Source organism: Pipistrellus hanaki (genome assembly GCF_964339955.1).
Source record: "Pipistrellus hanaki genome assembly, chromosome: 15".
Taxonomy (NCBI): Eukaryota; Metazoa; Chordata; class Mammalia; order Chiroptera; family Vespertilionidae; genus Pipistrellus; species Pipistrellus hanaki.
Genome location: NC_140517.1, coordinates 24,093,843 through 24,115,880, shown reverse-complemented (window position 1 = coordinate 24,115,880; position 22,038 = coordinate 24,093,843). Strand labels below are relative to the sequence as shown.

The 22,038-nt window shown below is 56.3% G+C and overlaps 1 protein-coding gene across 2 annotated transcripts in view; it reads left to right on the top strand.

Moving 5' to 3' along the window:
- Nucleotides 1-20,115, top strand: part of CIBAR2 (CBY1 interacting BAR domain containing 2) — a 22,365-nt gene extending 2,250 nt beyond the window's left edge. The window contains exons 2-9 of one of the 2 annotated variants that reach the window (XM_084905612.1): nucleotides 8,049-8,134; nucleotides 9,743-9,977; nucleotides 12,397-12,465; nucleotides 12,554-12,655; nucleotides 13,726-13,830; nucleotides 17,875-17,988; nucleotides 19,035-19,136; nucleotides 19,780-20,115. In XM_084905612.1, the coding sequence (XP_084761738.1) occupies nucleotides 8,115-8,134; nucleotides 9,743-9,977; nucleotides 12,397-12,465; nucleotides 12,554-12,655; nucleotides 13,726-13,830; nucleotides 17,875-17,988; nucleotides 19,035-19,136; nucleotides 19,780-19,926 (894 nt within the window). In that variant the 5' untranslated portion in view covers nucleotides 8,049-8,114 and the 3' untranslated portion in view covers nucleotides 19,927-20,115. Of the gene's footprint in view, nucleotides 1-7,993; nucleotides 8,135-9,742; nucleotides 9,978-12,396; nucleotides 12,466-12,553; nucleotides 12,656-13,725; nucleotides 13,831-17,874; nucleotides 17,989-19,034; nucleotides 19,137-19,779 lie in introns of those variants that run through there. The other variant, XM_084905611.1, reaches the window with a different exon arrangement.
- Nucleotides 20,116-22,038: the final 1,923 nt, after the last annotated feature.

The following is a 22,038-nucleotide window of genomic DNA, read 5'->3' as shown; positions in this document are numbered from 1 at the left end:
CCTGTGGCCGGCACTACAATGTCTGCTCGGCAAACGCATGGCTGTGTGCTCCCGGGTGTGGCCCCAGTGCCTAGGAGGCTCTTAACCAACGTCTGTTCAGTAACTGATCAAGTCCAAGTACGTGGACTCTCTCATTATTGATGTTTCTATTGGACTATTCACAGCTATTAAAAACGAGATTAGTTAACAACAGTTGAACCCAGGTGCTGGGTATACAAATTCTATTGACCTGTTTTCCCCCATTGTTCTATCTACGTGAGCTTTTAATAAAAAGATGGGAAAATAACAATGACACCAATGCAGAGTTTATAAGAAACAACATGGAGATCCCTGGGAGATGGAGAAATTATGGAACCACGAAAGTGGTTTACCAACGAGATTGTGAAGAAATGGACCCCAGCGTCACTCAGGGATATCTGTGGACATGGATTATGGGTGTTTTACTCTGTACATCCTACCGATGTTTCTGGATTTTTATAATTAGGGGAATAAGAGTTTTTTAAAAAAGTATGAATAGATAGTTTAGGCTTTCAGTTTCTCCATTGTCCTTCCCCTTCTCTCTCCTCCTGGAGGGCTGCTGACTGTCCCTAAACTGTGCTCTCTCACCTCGGAGCCAACGAGGCTTCCCTGTGTCCGTGGCGATGTTTGTGCTGCCAGGAACCCAGCTGGAGAGAGAAAAGAAGGGGGAGAGGTTCCCGCACCCGGAACAGGGACTGGGAGCCCAGGAGCTGGGTGCCCAGGACAACCCCCAGCTGTGAGCTGAGGCCTTTCTGTTCATCAGAAAGCTATTCCAGGGCAGAGTGCCAGGTGTAGGGATGTGAGGTAGATCCCCAGGGCACAGAAACGGTAAGATACTTGGTCCCGCCCTCTCGTTATGCAGAAAAGAGCCTGAGATCCAGAGAGGGCTCTCGACCAGCTCTGGGTCACACAGCAAGCAGTGGCCAAGGACGGACTTGGCCCCACAATTCCCCAGTCCTCCCTCCCAGGACCCCTCACCACACTCCAGTGCCCCCTCTTGGACGCCCCCCCCCCCCCAACACACACACACACCAATGCACCTGGGTTTTTCTCTCTGTTGACTGGACCCCAGTAGCAACGACTCCAGCCCTTGCCCCACTTCCTGCATTTCCAGGTTTTGAAATCATCCCTGAGTTTTCCAAGGAAAACATTTTGGTTTTTCTTTCTTTTCTTCTGCTCGCCGGAAGAAATCTGAGAACCCTCCCTGCAGACAGGCAGCAAGGCATGCCTCAGTGTGACCTTAGGCCTGAGAAACCCGCGGCCGCCGCCGGCTGCGGAAAGATGGGACAGCAGGCCTGTCACCAGAGCTTGGCCAGCGCATGAGCCCCGGCATGAGCCCCGAGCGGCAGGGAACACAGGGTGTTGTCAAGCTCCTCAGGTCCCTGGCCTTAGGCTCCTCGCAGAAAGGACTGAGGGAGTCTACACTGAACTGCCCTTGGCAGCGGCTTTATTGGCTTTGAGTGCCAACTAGCTCTATGGGGAATTCACAGACATGAGCCCTGCCAGAAGCGGGGCCCTGCAGCCTAGACTGCCTTTCCCAGCCTCCCTTGCAGCCAGGTGTGGATATGTGAGTAAGCTCTGGCCAATGGGATGTGAGCACAAAGTGATGTGTACAACTCAAGAAGGAGGCATGCCCCTATTTGTCCCTCCCCTCTTTGATCATCTCTTCTTCTCCTTCTCCTTCTCCTTCTCCTTCTCCTTCTTCTTTCTTTTATTATTATTTTTTATTGTTGCTTTCAGAGAGGAAGGGAGAGGGAGAGATAGAAACATCAATGATGAGAGAGAATCATTGATCAGCTGCCTCCTGCACACCCTCTACTGGAGACCAAGCCCAAAACCCGGGCATGTGCCCTTGATCTGAATCAAACCCGGGACCCTCAGTCCACAGGCCGACGCTCTATCCACTGTGCCAAACCAGCTAGGGCGACCATCCCTTCTTCTTCCTGACTACATGTGGATGTAATGGCTGGAGTTCCAGCAGCCGTGTTGGGCCACGAGGCAGCTTTAGGAATAGAAGCCGATGGAAGAACAAGATAGGAGAAACCTGAGCCCTGGCCTCATGGTGCCTCGCACAAGTAGACTTCCATCTTCTAAAAGCCATGATTATTTGGGGTTTCCCTTTACTTATGGACAATATCATCCCTAAGTAATTCTCCCTTTGCTTGGGGGTGTGAAGTTGCACCCCCTTTGCAGAGTGGCTGGAGGGGACCTATTATGTGTGAGAGGCTTGGGAAAGCACTGAGATGAGACTGATAGTTATTATGCCTAACAATAATAGTGACATTTGCCCTAGCTTGTAGGGCTCAGTGGATAGAGCGTTGACCCGTGGACTGAAGGGTCCTAGGTTTGACTCCTGGTCATGGGTACCTCAGTTGCAAGCTTGATCCCCGGCCCTGGTTGAGTCTCACGTTTGAGGCAACCAATGGATGTGTCTCTCTCACATCCATGTTTCTCTCTCTCTCTCTGTCTCTTCCTTCCCCTCCACTCTCTCTAAAACAAACAAACAAACAAACAAACAAACAAAACAATCAATGGAAAAATATCCTTGGGTGAGGATTAACAGAAAAAATAATCCTATCTAATGAAAGAGTAATATGCAGATTGACCATCACTCCAACATACAAGATGGCTGCCCCCTGTGGTCAAAGATCCTGCCTCCATGTGGACACAAGATGGCCACCACAAGATGGTCAACAGCGGAGGGCAGTTAGGAGGGACCAGGCCTGCAGGGGCGGGCAATTAGGGGCAAATAGGCTGGCAGGGGAGCAGTTAGACATCAATTAGGCTGGCAGGGGAGTGGTTAGGGGGTGATTAGGCTGACAGGCAGAAATAGTTAGGGGCAATCAGGAAGTCAGGTAGGCAAGCAGTTGGGAGCCAGCAGTCCTGGATTGTGAGAGCGATGTCCGACTGCCCGTTTATCTCAGACATCCTTCAAGGGGTCCCAGATTGGAGAGGGTGCAGGCTGGGCTGAGGGACACCCCCCCACCCTTGTGCACGAATTTCATGCACCGGGTCTCTAGTAATAATAATAATAGTGGCATTTATCGGTGTGCAAAACACATAGCCCAGTGCCTGGCACAGAGTGGAATCCAACAAATGTTAGCGACTTACTGTCTGTACAGCCGGTCCCCCTCCCCTCTCTCTGTGGCTGCAGTCACCCGTGGTCAACCATGGTCCACAAACAGGAAGTGGAAGAGCCCAGGAACAGACAATCCATTGGTTTTCCATTGTGCGCTATTCTGAGTGGCACAATGCCCGTTCTGGAACCTCGTGCCACCCTGCCCGTTCTACCCAGGAAGCCAGTCATGCCTCTGCCCGGCCATCCACCCCTTAAATACCACTGGCCCCGGGGCCCCACTGGGGTAACGGCCCCACAGCAGTGGCATCACAGCGCTTGTGTTCAAGTCACTGATTTTAGTAGTCAGGGCCCCAAGCACAGGAGGAGGGGTGCTGGCTCGGACCTTTTTTTCTGCGGGCCCTGGAACATGGCCTCCGTGGGCAAGGGGCACTCAGGATGGTGTATGAAGTGGGCACCTTGGTGCGGGGAGTACAAAGAGCTCTCTGGGGTCAGCGGGAAGAGCCAGGGGGAGGGCTCTCGGACACGGCCCTAAAGGGGAACAGGAAGAGCAGACGGGCCCAGCAGTGACATCGCCAGGCACTGTGACCAGGTAGCTTCATGGTGCTACCTCCCAGCTGTCCACCGGCACCACACCTGTGAGGAGGCTCCCCACAGCCCCCCAGAGCCTGGCTGGGACTCCACACTCTGGCTCCACGTCCCTCTTTCCTGGGGCCCAAGAAAAGGCCCCCAGGAACACACAGGGGCGCGGTCTGAGGCGTAGGTCCTGTGCCCAGGAGCGGGGCGGTGAGAAGATGGGAGGAGGGGGGGGGGGGTCTGCTGTGCCCCCAGGGTTCCCATTACTTCTGTGTCCTCTGTGGCCGGCCCCAGAGAGGGGTAAAAGACCAGGCTTTGAATTAAAAAGGCATTTCCTGTGGCTGCCATACCAAATCACCCCAACCCAGTGGCTTGAACAACACACGTTTATTACCTCCTATCCGGAGTCTGAGGTGCCCGGGAGGCAGCGTCTGCGGGCGGGGACAGGAGGAGACACCCTGCCTTCCCAGCTGGAATCCAAGCCCCTGACATGTTTGAGTGAAAAGGGTTGAGCTTGCTTTTCTCTGGGGCTGACGTTTCGGAGTCCAGGAAGCCAGGAGGCTGGCCATGAACTCAGGAACGGCTCGCCCAAGGCCGCTGCAGACCTACCATCGGCCTGGCCCGTCTTTGAGTCCGAGTCCGGCTGGGAGGCCAGGCCGAGAGGACCCAATGGGACTCGGGTTGGTAGAGGCCCCAGCTGGGTCCCCTGGCGAAAGCAGCAGGTGGTCTGGCCCAGGAAGTGGCTCTGACCTAGAAGGGCTGCACGGGTGTGTGTGTGCGTGTGTGTGTGTGTGTGTGGCCCTTCCTGGCACCGTCTGGTTTCCTCCCCGAGGTGGGTGATTACTCTTCCACGTCACAGATAGGAAACCGAGGCTCAAAGAGGCGTCCTGGCGGCCCCAGGGCCCAGCTAGGGCAGGGAGCTGGCACTTCGCCCCGTGGGCAGAAAGCTCTACAGTGAGGCAGGGTCCTGCCCGCCTGGGAGGGCTGTGCCCCCGGCAGCCCAGGATGGGGTGGAGGTGAATGCTCACAGACACCGAGTGGTGGACAGAGGATGGACGAGCCCAGATGCTGCTGCAGAGGAGTGGGTGCGGAGAGGACTGGAAATGGGGGGGTGAGGGGGGTGCTTAGCCTGGGTAGCTGCCGTGCAGGAAAGGTAGTCTTAACGCAGGGGCAGGACCCAGGACCCTCTGAGAGCTCCTGCCCACACCTTACACCCGAATCCACGTTCCAGGAAGCACCCAGGAGCCCAACCGGAGTGCTGTTCCCACAGACCTGACCCGGAGTCCGCAGGAATGTCAGCCTCGCGCCCGCTCCAGGCAGCAGGTGGTCCTATAAGACTGTTTCCTTATTCACCAAAGCGAGATGATTGGGCTAGAGCGAGATCTGAACATAGCGTGCAGATGAGATACTAGAGCACAGTGGTATATAGCGGTCAGTCGTCTGGCTTGCTGTTGGCACTGTGTCTGTGTGAGAGGCTGGCCCTGCGCTGAGGAAACGCACGGAATATTTGGGTAAGAGGGCATGAGCGTGCAACCTGCTCAGAAAATATAGTGCATGTACGGAGAGAAAGAGAGAAGGATGAAGCAAGCAATAAAACGTTAACAATTGAGTCCTAGCCGGCTTGGCTCAGTGGATAGAACCTTGGCCTGGGGACTGAAGGGTCCCAGGTTTAATTCTGGTCAAGGGCACGTGCCCGGGTTGCAGGCTCAATCTCCACCCAGTAAGGGGCATGCAGAAGGCAGCTAGCTGATCAATGATTCTCTATCATTGATGCTTCTATCTTTCTTTCCCTCTCCCTTCCTCTCTGAAATCAATTTTAAAAATATTTTAAAAACAATCAAAAATAATCGGGGAATGTGGGTGAAGGAGTTCTTGTATTATTTCTGTGCAAACTGAAATGCTTCCAAGATAAAAAGTTACAAAATAAAAAGAAAGAAAAGTCAATACCCTGGTGGGGGTATGGGGGGGGGGGGGAGGAGAAGAGCAAGGCCGGAGCGCAGTTCTGACTCAAGGAGACGGAGCGGGCTCAGGAGGAGTGGCAGTGTGTCCTGACTCCATGACTCCATGGGGAAATGCGTGTGAGGAGAGAGGGGTGTTGGGTGTCAGCGCTGCATCTTGTAATTTCCTGGGTGTGGTGGTCACACGAGGGTGTTCAGAACCATGCCCTTGCTCCTCTGCGGTGTACACTGGGTTTTGGGCTAAGGGTCCAGATGTCTGTAACCCTTTCTGTGATTCAGCAAAAATACATTTATAGGAAAGAGAGAAAGCCATGCACTCCAAATGAGTGTGTGTGTGTGGGGGGGGGGGGGGGGCGGTGCAGAATTACAATGGGGTCCATGCTATTTTCTCAAGGACACACAACTCCACACACCCGCAGCCACCGGCAGTGAAGGCCACCCCCAGCCTCTGCACCACCTCCCCATCTCTTAGCTTTTCTCTCTCTGGCCACAAGATGTCCCCACGGAGCCCTACTAGAAGGTGGTTTTCGTTTGTTCAAATTTCTTAACGTTTCTAAGATGTGAATTAAACCACTGCCCTTTCTCTCTGACCTGCTGCTCTTTCTCCCAGGGTGTGTGAAGGCAGACTTTTTTCTCTGATGCGCTTCCCCTGGTGTTTTCTGAGGGCTCAACCCAGCCCTCTTTGCTGTCCCCACATGGGATCCCCATGAAAAGGTCTCTGCTGCCCTCTGGTGGCCACTTCCTAGAACTCAGACCCTACCCTCCTTGAGGAGCAGAAACCTGAAAGGCTTGGCAGCTTCTCCTTGTCCTAAAAGTTTCAGAGTCTCCAGAAAAAACGGCCCATCAGCTATTGATACACGGGGATGTTTACCTTAAGGAACTGGCTTAAGCGATCGTGGGGGCTGGCAGGTGTGAAGCCCACAGGGCGGGCTGGAGCCAGGCAAGAGCCAGCAGGGTGTTCTGGAGGCAGAAGTTCTTCCTCCCCAGGGAACCTCGGTTCTGTTCTGTGGCTGTCCGGGGAGGGGATGAGGCTCACCCCCACTACAGGGTCATCTCCTTTACTTAAAGCCAGCCGACTGTAGGTGTGGCCACCAGACACCGTCACAGAAAAGGATGCTTTCCTGCTGGTTTCTGACTCCTGCTTTGCTAAGAAAAGGAGCCCACTGTGGCTTCTGAGTGTGTGAGGATGGAATGAGTCAACAGCCAGCAGGGCTTTAAGAACAGCTGGCACAGGGCTGGCCTGAAGACCTTAGTTATTATTGTTACTAGAGGCCTGGTGCACAGATTCGTGCACCGGTGGGGTCCCTCTGCCTGGCCTGCACCCTCTCAAAATCCGGGACCCCTTGGGGGATGTCAGACTGCTGGTTTCAGCCCGATCCCCACAAGCCAGACCGAGAGACCCCACCTCATGCTTATGTATTCTTATGTCCACATGGGCCTCTAGTATGCATGTAAGATCTTTGGTTAATCTCTTCCTGCCCTTCCTCTTCTACTTTCCCTCTGAGATTCACCAGTCTGTTCCATGTTTCCATGCCTGTGCATTGAGCATATACCCCCTGTTGGTCACTGCATATCATAGCTACCGGTCAAACAGACTAACAGTCCCTTAGGCTTTTATATAAATAGAGGGTGAGAATCACCTGCCTGAGTCGTAATTAAGTTAGAGAAAGAGAGACAGGGATGTATAATAGAAGGAAGGAGGGAGACAGGGAGGGAGGGTTACTAGTTTCTTATGCCTTTCTTTGAGGTAAAATGTAGACACACAGAAATGTACAAATATTACAATTAGTAAAATGTATTTAAGTAGTACAGTTTCATATGTGCTATCATATGTTCTCCTTTTTTGTGTTATCCCTGTCTTCTTTCTTTTCTAATAGGAACAGATAGTTTTTATAACAAAACAATACAGTGATGATACAATTAAGATGCTCCTTTGGGCGGACACCCTGTCCCCTCCACTCTGCCACAGGCCTGGAGGCTCCCCGGCCTCCTCTGTGATTTCCCACACGCCCTCCTGAGTAGCCAGGCCTCCTGGGACCCGCCTGCCTGCCTTTCCCAGGCCCCCGGGGAAGGCCTGTGGCCTCCTGAAGGAAGGGGGCCTCAGCACACAGGATCCACAAACACCGCCGGGCCCAGGGCTGAGCCCGCCTCCCGGGGACCCAGGGCACCGCCCTGTCCCACAAGAACCTCCACCTACAAGCGGAGAGAGGGGCCTCTCTGGGACTCCGCCGGCCGATGCAGGGCTGGGCAGGCCCTCCTAACCCGCCGGGAGAGGCTGGCCTGGGGAGGGGTTGTCAGGCAACCAGCCGAGTCTCCTCCCAGGGCAGCTGTGAGTGGCCCCGTTGCCCGGCAACCAGGTGGCAGCGTCCCCTGAGCCAGGACCAGCAGCTGCGCCCAGCCCTGCCCTGCCCTGTTCCCAGGCCTGCAGGACCCCTGGGGCGCCGTGCTTCCTCCTCAAACCCGGGACCGCAGGGGCCTCCGTCACAATGAGCGTTGTTCTCGTCAGGTAAGCGGCTCTGTCCCGGGGCTGGCCCTGGCTGGGGGGTGGGAGGGGGAGGCTGGGTTTTCAGGGCCTCGTGCCTGCAGACAAAGGGTGCAGCTGGGATGGCGCGATGGGGATGGAGTCAGGGAGGTGGGGGGTGGGGAGAGTGAGCTTTCTTCCACACCCCACTCCCCTCAAGGCCAAAAGAAAGAGTCCAGAATATTGCCTCTGTCCACTTCCCCAGCGTTACCGCCCACAGCGCCGAGGAAGCCAGTCCACAGGGCCCACCCCCAGCTCCCCTCACTCCCCTCCGCCTGGAAAACCCCTCCTCATGCCTAACATCCGCCAGGCCTCACCCCTGCTGTGGGACAGTCGAGACCTCACGCTCGGCCCGATTCTATCACCGCTCTCTTCCCACTCGCCGGCCCCTTCACCCGTGGTTTCCACGCCTGCTTCCTTCCTTCCAAACCCAAGGGTGTCTGTGCTTCTTTTAAAAAACAAAAATGCAGCTCTCGGACCTCCCTCACAGGGATCCGGGTTTGCAGGTCAGGGCTGGGTCTGGGGAGCTGCAGGCTTAACGTGTGCCCGGGTGATCCTGACGGGGGCAAGCGCTCGGCCTGCGGGCGCTGACACTGCGGGCAGCTGTGTGACGCTGGGCAAGACGCTCGCCCTCTCTGGGCCTCAGCTCGCTCGTTCACTGAAAACGCTGACAGCGTCAGTGGCTTGCTCATGAGCGATGCGAGCGGAGTGTTTTGCAAACTGTGACGCGGTGCACACGCCAGGGTTTGCCAGGAGGAGGTCGAGGGCCCTCCTCACCATTTCCAGCTGCAGGGATGTGATTGGGTGGTTGCACCGGGGACTTCGGTCACCTGGGGAGAGGCGGCAGGTCCTGGGGCCCAGGGCTCGGGGTCGGGGAGCGGCCCGGGCGGGAGCTGGGTGCCAGGATGTTTAGGGGAGACTAAGTTCAGCGGGGGCTGCTGGGGGGTTGGGAGAGGATGAGCGGACGGTGCGGCTTTTCAGGGAAACTGCTCTGGGGCATGTGACGGTGGTCATGGGCAGCGGGCATTTGTCGAAACCCACAGGATGTGCAAACAGCACATGCGCCCTAATGTGAACTGTGGCTTTTAGGTAATAGTGCGTCACTATGGGCTCATCTTTTGTCACGAATGTCCCCCGGTGACGCAGGATGTGCTCGTGGGAGGTGTGTGTGCTCAGGCACAGGGTTCCGGGACCTCACTGTCCTTCTCACTCAGTGTTTCTGTGGACCTAAAACTGGTCTCCCAGAAAGATCATTCGCCTAAGCATAAAGCTTCAGGGTTTAGAGAAGGAGAGTTTCAACAACGTGGGGATGAGCTAGACCAGAGGGAATGTCATAGGGAAACAAAGAACAGCTCTGCCGGGGGACAGAAGCTCTCGGAGGGGCTGCAGGGAAGGCGCTCGGAGCCAAACCCGCATTGGTGCACCTGCCTGGCCACTGGCCACCTGTGACCCAGGCGACTCCGCACCGGCCTCGAGGGGCTGACCCTAACCTTGAGCGCAGGCCCTGCCCGGGCGCTTGCCGCCGAGGAAGAAGGTGGAGGTGGGGGAGCCGTGTCGCTGCCCAGACGCCCCCTCAGGCCCCCGCCCCCTCAGGGACAGCCAGGTGAGGGCGATGGAGAGCACCGTGACCAACGCCGAGAAGTACTTCGGCCGCTTCTGCTCGCTGCTGGCCGCCTACGCCCGGAAGACAGCCCGGCTGCGGGACAAGGCCGACCAGCTGGTCAAGCAGCTCGTCGACTTCGCCAACACGGAGAACCCCGAGATGCGGGCCACCCTGAGGAACTTCGCCGAGGAGCTGGCCAGAGTGCAGGACTACCGGCAGGCCCAGGTGAGGCGGGCCTGGGGGGCAGGCCCAGGTGAGGCAGGCCTGGGGGGCAGGCCCAGGTGAGGCAGGCCTGGGGGGCAGGCCCAGGTGAGGCAGGCCTGGGGGGCAGGCCCAGGTGAGGCAGGCCTGGGGGGCAGGCCCAGGGGGGCAGGCCTGGGGGGCAGGCCCAGGGGGGGCAGGCCTGGGGGGCAGGCCTGGGGGGAGGGCAGGCCTGGGGGGCAGGCCCGGGGGGGGCCGCAGGCCTGGGAGGCAGGCCCAGGGGGGCCAGGCCCCGGGGGAGGAGGGGAGGCCCGGTTGGGGGGTGGAGGACAGGCCCAGGTGAGGCAGGCCCGGGGTGGGGGGGTGGGGGGCAGGCCTGGGGGGCAGGCCCAGGGGGGCAGGCCCAGGGAGGGAGGCCCGAGGGGGGGGGCAGGCCCGGGGTGGGGGTGGAGGACAGGCCCAGGTGAGGCAGGGCCGGGGGGTGGGGGTGGAGGGCAGGCCCGGGGGGGGGGGGGGCAGGCCCAGTGAGGCAGGCCCAGGTGAGCGGGCTGCGGAGGCCCCACGGCCAGAGCCAGGGCAGAGTCAGGGGGTGGGGGCAGCCCTGCAGGGGCCACAGCCAGGGCCATCTCCTCCCTGGGTAAGGGGGCGCCGCACCTCCCTTTAAGGACTAAGAACAGGAGGCTGTGGGGGCTGGATGAGCGGTGGACGAGGCCGGAAGGCCCAGGAGGCCGGTCCTGAGTCCTGTGCCTCTGGGCTCCGGAGTCCCAGCAGGAGGCGTGTTCCGGGGCCCAGAGGCCTGGAGAAGGACAGACATCCTGGGGCTGAGGCCAAGGACACTGCAGCATATTAGTAACACAATTAAAAATAAAAATCTCCTGCCAACCCCAAAAACTCCTCTCCGTGATTGTAAAAAGAACAAAACAGCCTTTCTGCTAAATGAGCGGCACACCAGGCCTGCAGGGCGCAGGAGACGGGGTTAGTGACGGGAAGACAGACCAAACCCCTGCCCGTGCAGCCAGGCCCAGGCCGCGGGGCCCTCCCAGGCGCTCACCGGGTTCTCCGGGAGGGAGGACGGTCCCAGGCCGGGGCTCAGCACCGGTGCCCACAGGGTCTCTGATTGCACCTGGGGCCCGGGTGGGCCCTGTGCCAGCTGACGGTCTTTCCAAAGGGAAAGGGGAGTCTCACGTGTCTATGACCAGCAGGGGGTCACCGCTTGGACAGGTGGACGCTCACTGCCTTCCTGATGTCTCCGTTTCTTTCCTTTTTTTTTTTTTTTTTAAATACATTCTATTGTGTTTTTTGTTTTGTTTTTTGTTTTTTTTTTCAGAGCGGAGCGGAAGGGAGAGGGATAGAGAGCTAGAAACATTGACCAGTTGCCTCCTGCACACCCCCCGCACTGGGGATGGGCCCACAACCAAGGTACATGTCCTTGACCGGAATCGAACCTGGGACCTTTCAGTCCGCAGGCCGACGCACTATCCACTGAGCCAAACCAGCGTTGGCTTGAAGTCTTCGTTTCAAAGACAAGACTGCGCTCTGGGTCATCAAGCCCCCAAGAGGCCTCCTTAGCTTGGACAAAGGTTTAGGTCTCACAGGGACAGAGAGGGGCTCCCAATGGCAGGTCTTCTGAGGAAGTGCCTCCAGGAAAGGGAAGGGAAGTCCCTCTCCCTGTGGGCTGTGGGTGGTGTTTTAGATTTGTGTTTATCCTCACAAGGTCAGGAGCCACAGTGAAGAGACGGAAGGGGCCTGTGGGGAGGGCCGTTCCCCTGGCCGTGGGGGAGCCAGGCGTGCAGGGAGCCGTCCTCCAGGCAGCAGCCTCCCGGGAAACATGTTAGAAATGCAGCTCGCAGGCCGCCCCGGGACCTGCTGAGGCGGAACCTCTAGGGTAGCGCTGTCAATCTGGGTTCTCAGGAACCCTCGGGGGGCATCCCGAGGCCCACTCTAGGTGCCACTTCCCAATTCTGAGCCATGCTGGCACCGGGTAAGCACTTAACGTTAGCTCTGATTGTGATTTTCACCATCACTGATATCGTTTATTGAAGTGTCTAGTGTCAGGCTGGACTCAGGGGTGTGAGGCATTCCCCTCGCCGGCCCCGCTGTGTTCTTAGGGTCAGCTCTGCATCCCAGGTGAGATCCTAAGACAACCAGAAGCGACAGGTCCCATTCCTGTATCCATCCCCAGTGGGTACTGTCATCATACCCATTCTACAGGCACAGAAATGAGGCTCAGTGAGATGAAATGCATTGTCCAAGCCTTGAGAACCCTGAACCCAGGCTGGTGATCGCAGCCGCAGGGTGAGGGAGGGCGCCCCTGCCCCCTGCCCCCTGCAGGCCCCACCTGCAGCGCTGTGTGTGAGGATCCTACACACTCGGGCTGGAGGCGGCTAGTCTCCAGGCCTCTCCCTGGCTCCATCCACTGATTCCCTGTGTCTGTGCTCCCCAGGTCGAGAGGCTGGAGACCAAGGTGGTGACCCCCCTGAAGTTCTACGGGCCTCAGATAAAGCAGACGCGGGTGAGTGAGGGCGCCGCCCTGTGGGGTGTGCGGTACCCGGGGCTGGCCGAGACCCAGCCCCAGGAAACAGCCCTCCTTCTTCCTTTAGGCCGAGATCAAGAAGTGCAAACACATACGGAGTAATGAGATCAAGCAACTGGAAAAGCTGGACAGACTGAGGCAGAAGTCACCTTCGGATAGGCAAATGATCGTATCCTCCCTCCCCTGGCGTCCAGCCCGGGGCCTGGGGCCCGGGGCCTGGATGACCGTTTGTCTCGGGCGCCCTCTGGTGGGGGCTGCTGGTTAGCCTGTCTCCTTAACATCTCTCTCAGTCCCAGGTGAGAGTCACAGGGCTGTCTGGGGACGGTAGATCGCATGCAGGTAATGAAAAGCCTCACACCTCTGCGAGGTGAGCTCCTCCCCAGGCAGGTGTGTGCCTAGCTCGGGATAGGAAGGTCAGGGGCCCTGGGGTCTGTCCACCACGGACACCAAGCAGCCCGTCAGCTGTCACCCCCCTAATCAGGTCACCTGGTTAACACTCACACGGGTAGGCACTTCTAGATGAGGAAACCCGGGCTGAAAGGTGACTTCCCCAAGGTCACCAGGGGGCAAACGGGGCAGCCCGAACTCAGTTGAGGGCGCTCTGAAACCCAGGCTGTGCCTGTGCGGAGTGGGGTCAGACAGAGGACCAAGGCAGTGGTCGGCGAACTCCTTAGTCCACAGAGCCAAATATTGACAGGACAAGGATTGCAATTTCTTTGGAGAGCCACACTTTTTAAATGTAAACTTCTCCTAACGCCACTTCTTCAAAATAGACTCGCCCAGGCCGTGGTATTTTGTGGAAGAGCCACACTCAAGGGGCCAAAGAGCCGCATGTGGCTTGAGAGCCGCAGTTTGCCGACCACGGAACCAAGGCATTAGTTGATTCACTTGAGGGTGTTCCCTGTGCAGGAAGTAATGAGTCTCCATGTGGAGAATATCAATCGCTCAGCGGGTGCCCTCTGCTTCACTCTGACAGCCACTCTGGGAAGCAGGTCTCACCCCTGTTCACAGGCAAGGAAACTGAGGCTCAGGGAGGCTAAGTGATTTGCATGAGGCCACACAGGCAGCAAGTGAATCTGTCTAAGCAGCACCTGCCCCCTTCGGCCATGGTCCTGCTCGGCCATTTCTTCCATGACCAAATGGTCCAGGGGCCCCCTGAGCCGGGAGAGCCGGCCTCCCAGCAGGGCCAGGGTGGTCCAGAGGGAAGCGCCCCTGACACTGTGTGTCTCGCGCGGGCAGGCGGAGACCGGTGTGCAGAAGGCCTCGGCGGACGCCAGCCGCACCACCCACCAGCTGGAGGAGACGGTGGACGCCTTCCAGACGCAGAAGCTGAAGGACCTGCAGGTGGGGTGGCCTGCCTGTGCTGGAAGTACTGAGTGCATGTGCATATGTGTGCGTGTGCGTGTGTGCACCTAGAGAGTGTGCTCATGTGTGAGCGTGTGTTAGCTGTGCCCGCCTAGCTCCCGGCACAGTTAATCCCAGCCTAATCCTGGCCTCAGGGCAGGAGGCCGGCTGCTCCAGGCAGCTGTCCCTCCCAGCTGGCCTGCTCAGTGGCCAACATTCGGCAGCCCTGCCCCTCATCACCCACCCAGGCCCAGCTCCCCACCAGGAGGACTGGGTAGCGTGCGTCACCCCCACCCCCTTTCTTTCCACACCAGGACCCACAGGACTGGCTCTGACTTCCTCCTTTTCTCCATGAAGCTCTAAATGCCTTCCTCCTTCCGCCTGGATGTCACCCCAGTGCAGCCCAGAGCTGAGGACCCAGAGCCCAGCTCTTACAACAGGGCCTCGAGGCCTCGGGGTCTGAAAGACAAGCGAATCACACAGGCCCCTGCATCCACTTGACCCGCCCTCTAGTCCATTTTTCAAACTGTAGCCTCAAGGATCTCACCAAAGGCTGCTCCAATCTGTCTCCCCCGTGACTCCCCTTGTTCCAAGGTAAAGGCCTAGATTAGGGGTGTCGAACTCAATCAGAGAAGGGGCCAAAATCTAAAATCCAGCCTAAATCGCGGGCCGAATGGTTTACTGAACAGTCATAAACTGACAATGTCATAAACTGACAGCGGAGTGCAGTGATGACAGCGCAGTGCGGGCCACATTGCAAGGCCTGGCGGGCTGGATTTGGCCCTCGGACCTTGTGTTTGACACATGTGGCCTAGATCCTCCCCAAGGCTGAAGCCCAGCCCCGCCCCCAAGCTTCATCGTAGACATTTCATTCCAAGTTCAAGTGCACCCACAGGTCCTTTGCACAGGCTCTGCTCTCTGGCAGAAAGGCCTTGGACTCTCAGGAAAAATTGCCTGGACTCCCAGGCCAGTCCAGCCCCATTCCTTTTTAATTTTTTAATTTTATTGATTTCTGAAAAGAGAGAAGAGGGAGAGAAAGAGAAACACCACTGGTAAGGGAGAATCATTGATCAGCTGCTTCCTACACTCCCTTTACTGGGGACTCAGCCAGAAACCCGGGCATGTGCTCTTACCAGGAATAGAATGCAACCCCCTAGTCAGTGTAACCACTGAACCATGCTGGCCAGGTTCCAGCCTCGTTCTTTATTAAAATTTTTTATATATTTTATTGATTTTTTTACAGAGAGGATGGGAGAAGGATAGAGAGTCAGAAACATCAATGAGAGAGAAACACTGATCAGCTGCCTCCTGCACACCTCCTACTGGGGATGTGCCCACAACCAAGGTACATGCTCCTGACCAGAATCGAACCTGGGACCTTCACTCTGCAGGCCTCTATCCACGCTCTATCCACTGAATCAAACCGGTTAGGGTTTCAGCCTCATTCTTAATATACTCTGCTCCGCTCCCTCTGGGGGCCGTTAGCCCAGGGACAGATTACTTATATGTTTAGTTTACTCCTTAATCTAACAAATGTTCAATACACACCTACTATGCACCAAGTGCTATGCCTGAGGCTGGGGACACCACAGCCAGAAAAGCAAGGCCCCTGTCTGTCCTCATGGGATTGGCATCCTGCCCCGTGCCACAGGCCCCACCGTGCTGCATGCCATTCACCGGGGAGGCGAGAGTGTGGTGGAGAGAGAACTCGCTGCTCCTCCGTGCCTGCCTCCCGCACCACACGCCCCCAGGGCAGACCCCCTGCCCGGCTCGTCACCTGCTAGTCCTGGGTAGTACTCGGTAGATGTTTGGGAAAGGAGTAAATAAACAAAAGCACACAGGAGCCGCCGGTGGTAATTAGTGCTCACGCATGCACAGTGCAGGCAGGCCTTCATTAAGCACCGGCTGGCCATTATTAATTAAGCACCTGATGTTTGCGGCCTGAAAACAGGGCTCTGTAAGGCACCAGCGAGAGAGAGCACGTGATTCCCAGCTCCCTCCACGGTCAGGGGCCACCACAGGCTGCCATGGAAAGTGCGCATCCTTAAAACTTCGGGGGTCAAGGTTAAGGTGACCAGACGTCCCGCTTTTAGTGGGACAGTCTCGATTTTTAACAATTTGTCCCACGTCCCGTGGCGTTTTAAAAAGTCCTGACTTTTTTAGAACGCCGCGGGACGCGGGACAAATTGTTAAAGATCGGGACTGTCCCGCCAAAAGCGGGACGTCTGGTCACCTTAGGGTGGTAAGGGACACTTAAACAAGCCACCCCACAAAAGCCCTCCACATTGTAAGACAGAAAAACCCAGAACTTGCAGGAATGATTGCCACCATATTGGTTTTAGGTCACGCTTCTGATAAAACGGTCAGACTTCCTCTCCAGCCCCCCTAAAAAGAGCATCAGTGATCCTTTCACACAGGGGTTCCCGTACCTGAGCATGCGTCGGCAGTCACCTGGCGGGCTCCTGAGACCGCAGAGCAGCCGGCCTAGACTGGGCTCCACTCCGTGGGGCGGGGGGTGCTGACGAACGGGCATTTCTGAACAAGCTCCTGGATGGCGCTGGTGCCGCAGCCAGGAGCAGGCTGAGAGCTAATTGAGTTCTCGTGGGGCTCTGCGGACAGGACTGCCCTGTGCCTACGGTGCGGAGAATTACATGGAGGCCGGAGGGCATGTCATTCCCTAGGCCCCAGGCAGCGTGAGGCTGTGAGCTGCCTCTTGATTCTCAGCTGCCATCCCCAGCCTGCCTGCCAGGGGCAGGAGGGGGGAGGCAGGTACTCCCACCAGCCCTGGGACACGCTCCGCGTTCTTCTCCCAGGCTGCCTTGCGGCTTCCTCTGGCCTGCCCCTCCCAGGTGCTGCCCATGTTACCTGGTGTGTTTCCAAACTTCAGGCTCCTTCCCTGGCACCACGCCTGTGCCCTGGGAGGGCCCTACACAGAGGAGGAGCTGTAGTAGGCCCCAAGCACAAAGGAGCCTCTGCTGGGGCCTGACACACAAAGGGGCCTGTGCTGCCCTAGCCGGCGAGGCTCAGTGGATAGTAGGGGTGTCGAACTCAATCAGAGAAGGGGCCAAAATCTAAAATCCAGCCTAAATCGGGGGCCGAATGGTTTACTGAACAGTCATAAACTGACAATGTCATAAACTGACAGCGGAGTGCAGTGATGACAGCGTGGTGCGGGCCACATTGCAAGGCCTGGCGGGTTGGATTTGGCCTGCGGGCCTTGTGTTTGACACATGTGGGATAGAGCATCGGCCTGTGGACTGAAGGGACCTGGGTTCAATTCCGGTCAAGGGCATGTACCTTGGTTGTGGGCACATCCCCAGTAGGAGGTGTGCAGAAGGCAGCTGATCGATGTTTCTCTCTCATCAATTGTTCTAACTCTCTCTCCCTCTCCCTGCCTCTCTCTGTAAAAAATCAATAAAAAATATTTGAAAAAAACAAAAAAACAAAGGGGCCTGTGCTGAGCATGACACACAGCAGGAGTCTCCTCTTGGGCCTGGCACACAGTAGGAGCTTGTACTAGGCACACAGTAGGAGCCTCCACTGGGGCCAAACAGGCAGTAGGAACTCTAAAAGAGCTTACTGAGACAAGCTGAACCATTTGATCAAGAGAAGCCAATATCTAATTACATGTTAATGTGGTAACAGGCCAGGTTGTGGAGCCTCTGGGTGAGCCATGTCTGCCAGCAGCTCCCCTCCCTCTCCTGGAAAACCCACTCACAGCCCGTGGGTGGCAGAGGCTGGAGGCCTGTAGCCATCAGCCTGCAGGGCGAAGGAGCCCAGGGCGACAGGTGAGGAAGGAGGCCCCTCAGAAAGTCCTCTCTGAAGAAGGAGGCATCTGCCTTTCTGGAATAAGCTCTGTGCAAGGCAGCTTACGAATGGGAACGCATTATCTGTTCCAATAAATTAAAAATACCACTGACCGAGGACCTATCCCCATGAAGACCGCTGATGCCTCCTCGCCCCCCAGTTTGTCCACATGCGAGGTGACTCCAGACTCTCCTTTTGACAGCGTTGCTTATGTGATTCCCACTTCCCTCCCCACAGAAAATTTTTCTGGACTTCGTGACCATTGAGATGGTCTTCCACGCCAAAGCGGTGGAGGTGTATTCCAGCGCCTTCCAGACGCTGGAGAACTACGACCTGGAGGGGGACCTGCAGGTGGGTCCCCGGTGCCCCGGGCCCGGCGGGTGGCCGGGGCGGAATTCGGTTTGGGCTCTGTCTTGATAGAAGCAAGTTGGCAACATGTTGTGATTTTTAAAGCATTTGAAAGACTCATTTTGACGAGCTGCCGTTAACCTGTGCCCCTGGGTCCCCGTTTAAAAACCAGCAAGTGAATCAGCAACGAGAGAAGCCTCTTCAGGGGGATGCACGCTGTTGCTGGGATGTTCTCGTGGTGCTCATTACCCGCCTGAGCTGATGGAAATGGAGCGTTCGCTGTGACCTGGGACACGACGGCCACGCAGTCACGTGTCCCGGTCCTGTGGTGGCTCTGGGGTGGGTGGGCGCCGCTGGGTGGCCCTCCCTTGGGCCTGTGGTCCGTGTTCAATCGGGCGTAGGTGGGCTGGGGGCCTGCCCAAGGCTGGCTGCTCCCGTCTGGCGGTAGATGGCTGCCATCCGGGTACAGGACAGGCCCTGGGATTTGCAGAGCTCAGTGCAAAGTGAGAACGTGGACCACACTGTCCGACAGTCATTAAGCGTCTCCAGACGGCGACAGCGGTTCCCTCTGAGCTCAGGACCCTGCAGCCCGGAGGCCTGCAGACGGCCTCTCTGGGAGGCGTGGGCCTCCGCACAGGTGGCGGCTGGTGCAGGAGCCAGCGTCCATCCCGGGACAGAGCCAGGAGGAAACTGTCCCCTTTGGTGACCGAACCTTAGAAGTAACTTAGGGTCACTTCTCCTGCATTCTGCTGTTAGAAGTGAGTCTCTCAGGCCACACACACAAGGGGAGGAGATCTCTGATTTTCCTGTGCGGATCTGGACGTGTACCCAGCCTCTGGGCCTCCGTTTTCCCGTCTATAAAATGGGACGAGAACGCCCACTTCAGGGGCTATCGTAGGTCGCATAGTATACTGAACAGGAGATTCCCAGAGAGGTCAGTGCGGGTGGGGGCTCCGGCGGTGTAAGCTGTGTCCCACCATCTTCCCACTCCCACTCCCCTACCTCTGTTTCCCGATTGGATCTGACCCCCCTGAATCTCTCCGTGGCAGGATTTTAGAGCCAAGATGCGCGGAGTTTATGGGCAGAAGGACGCGCGGCCCCGCAGGGACACGGCTCCCTCCGCAGCTGTTCCGTGGTCTCGCCCTGGCCAGGTGAGCACGGGGGCGGGTGGGGGTGGGGGATAAAGGGGGGCTGTCACACCTGTGACAAAGCGAAGTGACAGGAGGGGAGGCCATTTGAGAACATGGGTTTGAAAGGAGATGCTGAGGAAGTGCTGCTAGCACGTGTCCCGCGCGCCCCCTAGAGGCCCCCTGCAGAAATGTGCACTTGAGAAGCCAGGGCTCAGGATGGTCCTCTAAGTATTAACGGAGGCAGCCTAAGTACAGACTGGAAGCAGCCTCCTGCCAATAGGGTAGGTTCGGTCACCCAGGAGGTGGGGGCGAGAGGGAAGCTCTCCCCACAGTGTGTGGAGGGGGCGGGGGGGTTGACTTTCTGAGTCATTCTCCCCAAAGGCAGCAGAGGAAGTACAGCCCCAGGCAGGCCAACTGGATCCAAACCCACGGCTCCCGAGCTGAGTGACCTTGGGAATTCCTTAGCCTCTTTGTGCCTTAGATTCCTCCCCTGCAAAGTGAGGCTAATAACAGTACCCCCGCCGTAAGGCTGTGGCGAATGTTAGGTGAACAAACCTACGCAAAGCGTTTAGAAAACGCTCCATACTCGTGGCCGTTGTTATTGTCATGGATGTTCAGTTATATCATGGATGTCGCTGTGACGATGATGGTGGTTATTATTTAGAGCGCCCGGAGCACCATGCGCAGCCAGAGAAAAGAAGAGGAGGCGAGTGAGGACAACTTTGCCGAGGAGGAGCTGGAGGAGGAGGACCTCGGGGGCTGGGACAGGGACTCCATCAATGGGATGAGAACTTCCAAGTCCAGAAAGTAGGGGCTGACCTGGATGTTTGGGGGGGACTCTGCTGCGTATCCCTGGCAAGTCATGCATCCTCTGAGCTTCAGTTTCCTCGTCTGTGCAACAGGGACAATATCACGCACCTCCCAGGGGGCTCTGGGGTTCAAGGTGCCCAGCATGGTGCCTGCTGCAGAATGGGTGTCAATACACAATAGGTGCATCCCGACCTGACTCGTGCTGACTCTCATTTCCCACTATGACCTGGGGACCCCAGTGTGTGTGCTGGAGTCCACATTCCCTCTTTTTATAAAGACGCCAGCCCCGCTGCCCTATCCAGGATGACCCCATCCTAACCAATTACAAGTAAGAGTCTATTTCCACTTTCAGAGGCCCTGGGAGTTAGGACGTCAACATGTAAGTTGATTCTTACATCATGCAAGTTGTTGATTCTTACATACATGTGAGTTGATGAACATGGTGTGCAGGGAAGACCTCGGGACTGGGGACACATCACAGAAGTCCAGGGAAGTGGAGGGGCAATGCGGGTCAAGGAAGGGGTGGGTACATGATTTTCTCATCAGTTGTCATTGGTGACAACATTTTTTTGACTCCAGAAAAAAAGTTATCTTCTGAAAAGCCTCTGATATCACTGAGAAGATTGCAATTTCTCAGGGGTATGTGAAACAAGCAACTAGACAGCCTGACTTTTCCTTCGATGATAAATTATTTCAGTTTTCAGAGGGGTCACGGGGGTCACTGCAGGATGAACATCCTCACCACAGTGATTGTATCACCCAGAATCCAGCTCCCTGGCTCCTCCTCAGGGAAGCCCACCCCGATTCCACCCAGAAGGACATTCTAAAAGTAACTAAAGCATTCTAAATTCTCTATATCATAGGTAATTTATAAAATACCATATTCATAGATTGTATTACATATTATATATATTCACATTTCAACTATATCTTTTATCTTATACTTGATACGATAAGCATATATATGTATGCACACACACATACACACATGTAAATGTAGTTTTTAAAACTTCAGTTGTGCCCCAACCCCACTGATGAATAAGTTGCTTCTTCATCTGGTAGTCCTGGAGCCTGATGGTGCCTGGCACAGAGTAGGTGCTCACTAAATAAGTTGACTTCTCCCTTTCCCCTCTGGCCCCAACATACCCAGAGAACAACTGTTCCTAGGTACAGGGTTGGACAGCTGTCTATCCTTGTCACCATCTCCTTGGGGGTCACTTGGAAACTGGCAACAAAACTTCTAACTTCTCTCTTTTGGGGCCCCAGGTAAGAGGTGGGGTGGGTAGAGCCGGAAGCAGCATGACTCCAGGGTCTCCCTGAGCCACTGGATTGGGTGGTCTTCCTTCCTCTGCATCCCTTGCTTTCCCCTCCTCCTCACTGAGCAAACTCACCCTGTTGCTCCCCAAGCAATCTGTGCAGATGTGTGAGGAAGTCACGTCTCATGACGTGAAGAAATGACTTCCAGAGCAAGGCTCTTCTCCCAGGTCTGGGAAGAGGTGAGAGGCTTCTTCAGAGGACCAGAGCCACCTGGCGCCGAGGCAGGGGAGCTGGAGGTACGCGGCCGACAGGAGCAGCACGAGTCTCAGGGGAAAAGCCATCGCTCGGAGTTCCGGAAGTGTGAGTGCAGGTTTAAGCTTTGCTAAAGTCAGTAAAAGGTTGCAACTTGCAAAGAAACAACACTTGAAAGCTTATTTGTTTAAATTCCTTTTCTATTTAGTTTGTGAATTTTGAATACTACATTTTAAATTTGTTCCTATAAACTTGAAACAGAACACGTTGGTTCTTTCTCTTTAATGGGTAGGACCCTTCCCATAGGTATGCCTCCCATCAGGAAAACGAGAGATCGGGATTGGATTGGACGGTGATAAGCACAACTCTGTCATTTGCATATGTTGCATTTGCATATACTGCATTTGATTCTCACAGGAACCTTCTGGGATAGATGATGATTTCCTTCCCATTTTACAGGTGAGGAAACTGAGGACTAAACAATGATTTGGCGGAGTTATGGGAAAGGTGGAATAGGACCTGGGCCTCCCGCCCTGCCCCGCTCTGCAGGGTTCCGCTGCCCATCACAGGGGTCCTTCCCCTTCACTGGAGTTGCCTCTGAATC